Here is a 3,933-nt window from a genome sequence, read left to right on the forward strand (position 1 = left end):
TAACCCCCAAATCAAACTCAAATTCCTTGTTTCATTTTCCTGTTTTCATCCTCCCGACCCGGACATCGTGCGGAACTGACAGCGGTGGAGCGGTGGACTGGGGACGGCTGAGCAGAGGTAGGTTTTCTACTCTTCAACTTTCTTTTCTCTGAGCGTATAGTCCGTAGTTCTTCTACTGTATTTTGCATATTGCGACTCGCGACCTGTGGCTGTGGGTTGCGGCCTCCGGCTGTCACTTTCCCTGTCATCTTAGGCATTCTCTTTCTCAATTGCACAATTTTATATTACTGGTGTTTCTAATTTGACTATCAAACAGTAAAAGGTAGAGAAAGGCGGGAATTTGGCCGGATTTAGGAAGTTAGCATTGGACCTTTTTCTCTTGATTGATTCACTTAGACAGACTTCTATTACAAAATATTAGAGATGCTAGGTCCTAGGATGGTGAATGTCCAGGTCTCTAGGAAGATACAAACTTGGGCATCAATGACCATATTACTGAGGATGTGATACTAGTGTTTCGTAATGCCATGACATATAATCCAAAAGGCCAGTATGTTCACATATAATCTTCCTTCATTTGTCTCCGCTCCGGTATTGGTAATGTTAATTTTTATTTATAATGTTAAGATTTAAAATTTTAGCTTAAAAACTTTATTTAATCGGTTAACCAAAAAAAATTAGGTTCGGTTAATTCGCTAATAAAAATTTTGGTTTGGTTAATGATTAAAGTTTTAAAAGTTTGGTTAATTCGGTTTGGTTGACCGAATGCACACCCTTAGCCTTGATTGATCATTGATGTATTGGCTGGTTTTTATGTGATTCTAGACATTCTATTGAACTTCTGTTGTTAGATTTTTATATTTTGGACCGTGTGATTCTAGACATTGTATTGAATTTGTGTTGGTTGGATTTTTATATTTTGGACGGGATTTGTGGCTATGTACTAGACTACTAGTTTTGTATTGAAGTATTGGGCTAGTTATTATGTTGTGCAATGTTCGATTGTTAACATTTAAAAATGTTTAAAGCATGTAACGGGTAGGCCTTTAATAGGCTCAAAGTCTATTTAAAGCATATATTTGAAGTATTTTTAATGGCCTGCATCTTAAATAGGCCTTTAAAAAGGCTTCATGCCAAGCTAGGCCTATTTTAGGCTTAGGCTTGGACCTAAAAAAACCTACTTACAAGCTTAGGTCTTAGGCTCCCGTAATAGGTCTAGGCCTAATTTGCCAAGGCCTGGCCTATTTCCACCCCTACTCACACCCAATCCTAAATTCTTGTATTTTTGCGTAGTTAGCTAAACTTGTGGAAAGGACTTCAGACTGTCTCCATTTTCAAACTTGATTTCAATTTCAATTCCTTATTTTGAGTTGGCAATTCTGAGGCTTTGAACTGGAGTAACTAATTATGTGGTGATAATCTTGGATATTCAAGTTTATGTTGTGTCAACAAGATCCTTTTTAGTGTTTGGTGAAATTTTTGGATAATTGTGTTCTCCTTTCCAAACTCTAGCTACACTTACACAATGGTTTGGAAAAAATCTCATTGGATTGTTCTTGCAGTTTGACCAACTGCCAGGTGTATATTAGTAACTTTACAAGTCTTCTTTGCATTTTTGAACCGTTGGGAATTTGATTTGTTGTTTTATTAAATTTTATCTAACACAAAATTAATTGCAATTTTATAGAAACAATGAATTCCTATAAGGCTATAATTTATTAAACTTATAGCTTCTAGTTTCAAGTTTCTTGCAATTTGCCAATGGTTGTGTATTGTATACTATATTTCCAGTTTAGGTGTGGGTGTTTGTGAGATGAGCTAATTGGTTTTTATCTTTTCTTCTATTTATGTGGTTTCTTCAGGGACTGTTCTATCCATTGCTCATGAGTTGTGTTGTTTGCTTGCTACTTAGGAGTTTGAATCCTTGGTAATATGCTGAAGCTCGTGTCCCGTGAGTTATGCGCATATGGAGGTGACAAGATTAAACCTCTTTTCTATGCACAAATGAATGCTTTTCTTCATAGTGGCCAGGTATTTTTGTCTTACTTTGGTTCTGCGTCTACCAATTATTCTACACCCCCCCTATATTTTTGTGGGATGTTTGTGGTTTTCGACTTTACTTTATATAAGTTTTTGTTGTGAACTAGCTTATTTTATGAATGATCATATTAATGCATAAAAAGACATTTTTGCATGGATGGCACTTTGTGGTACTGCAGTTCCCAAGTTTCTTTGTTGGTGTTAAGTTTAAAGGACAAGAAAGATATTATTTGTTTTCTTGCTCCCGCTTCCTCATCTGTGCTCATCAAGCCAACTTTGCTCTTTGGGGGGGCGAAACAACGGTTGAAGCAGACATTTCGAAACATTTTGAGAAAATGGCACTTTTAGCCCTTCAATTGTTCCCTCTTATGCATTTTAGTCTCTCATTTTCAATTTTTAGAAATTCAGTCCCTCAATTGTTCCCTATCACTGTTAATCTGATCCCTAACAATGTGTTTGTTTTAGGGTGGGTCTTTTTGGAATTTCTCATGCAGCTCCAAAGTGCTACCGGAGTATTAACTAATGGACCAAATGAATAATGTTGAAAACAATTGAAGGACTGTATTTCTAAAAACTGAAAATTAGGCATTAAATTGCATAATATGCAACAATTGAAAAACTACCAGCGTGATTTTTCCTTCTAAAAAATGTTTAGATATAATTAAGTTCTAATACAAACAGATAGGTTGCTAATTTGTTCTGAAAAAAGTTCAGATTTACAATTAAATTTGTTTGCGTTGGGTGATTTGTTACTGAATCTGGTTCATTATATCATTTATACAGACCCGGTACGCACCAAGAAGCTTTTTCGGAGTAGAGGATTTCCTGGATGATGACAATAGCCGGCCATACACATACCAAAAGGGGAAGAAGTCTAAGAACCCACACAAGCATGTTTCATTCAAGCAACGAACTAGGCCTTTCATGGAACCCTTCACGCTCGACGTCTTCATTTCAAAGCGCTTTGTTTCAGCCTCGATTACCCATAGAGTTACGTGCAAGCAGGTAGCGGTTGCTGGTACGAATTCCAAGGACATCAAGGCGATGCTCAAATCACGAAGCGATATACCTGCGTGTTTGGCTGTGGGACAGATTTTGGGCGATAGAGCAAGGGAGGCTGATGTATACACTGCTGCTTATACTCCCAGAGATAGAGACAAGTTTGAAGGGAAAATCAGAGCAGTAGTTCAGTCCCTCATTGATAGTGGCATAGATATTAAAGTGTATCTAGACTGAGGAGAGGAGAGGAGGGAGTTGTTTTAGCCTCCCCATATAATTACTTTTGTGAAACGACCATCTTGTTGAGAGAGGAATGACAATCTCAAGAAAATTTTAGGGTGCGTTTGGTTCGCACATGGGAATCGGAATCGGAATGGGTATCAAATACTTGGTAATGGTAATGGGTTTTGGTGAAAGTATTCAACATGTTTGGTAATTGGGTGGAATGGGAATGATTATTAATAGTTGAGAAAGAAATGAGGAAGGGGGATGAAACCCTTATTTAATAAGGGTATGGGTTTTGTCATTAATGGGGTATTCCAAACTCATAGTAGCATTCACAAAACCTATCAACCAAACACAAACAATCACTTTCATACCCATTCCTTATGCTTAAACCCACCAACCAAACACACCCTTAGTTGTTATCCATTTATGATTTCCATTCTCTGGATGTTACAGATTACTTAGACGACAATGGTAAGATGATAACATAAAATGATGATCTAAAACAAGAGGTACATCATTCCACATTGTACGACTCACCCAAGCCCTTTCTACCTTAGTAAGAGAATGAGCGAACTGATCTTGAATTGCTTCTTTACTCTAACAAAGAGCGATAGTAACATTTCCATAGGACGCAACGCAGGAAATGCATGTAGAGAGATCCACAAT

The 3,933-nt window shown here is 37.3% G+C and overlaps 1 protein-coding gene across 2 annotated transcripts; it reads left to right on the top strand.

Moving 5' to 3' along the window:
* LOC116019331 lies at nt 1-3,434 on the top strand. 2 transcript variants are annotated; one of them, XM_031259492.1, is made up of 3 exons: nt 1-117; nt 1,863-2,031; nt 2,824-3,434. In XM_031259492.1, exons 2-3 carry the CDS (start codon nt 1,933-1,935, stop codon nt 3,274-3,276), a joined length of 552 nt encoding a protein of 183 aa, XP_031115352.1. In that variant the 5' UTR covers nt 1-117; nt 1,863-1,932; the 3' UTR covers nt 3,277-3,434. The 2 variants fall into 2 exon arrangements, with proteins under 2 accessions (XP_031115352.1, XP_031115359.1); XM_031259499.1 differs by having other exon boundaries at nt 1,913-2,031.
* Nucleotides 3,435-3,933: the final 499 nt, after the last annotated feature.

The sequence above is a fragment of the Ipomoea triloba genome, chromosome 1, assembly GCF_003576645.1.
Source record: "Ipomoea triloba cultivar NCNSP0323 chromosome 1, ASM357664v1".
Taxonomy (NCBI): Eukaryota; Viridiplantae; Streptophyta; class Magnoliopsida; order Solanales; family Convolvulaceae; genus Ipomoea; species Ipomoea triloba.

Excerpts from the sequence above, each read along its gene's own strand:
- LOC116019331 (XM_031259492.1), top strand. The coding sequence starts at position 1,933 with ATGCTGAAGCTCGTGTCCCGTGAGTTATGCGCATATGGAGGTGACAAG. Across the intron at positions 2,032-2,823 it reads CTTTTCTTCATAGTGGCCAG|ACCCGGTACGCACCAAGAAG; the intron begins GTATTTTTGTCT and ends TCATTTATACAG.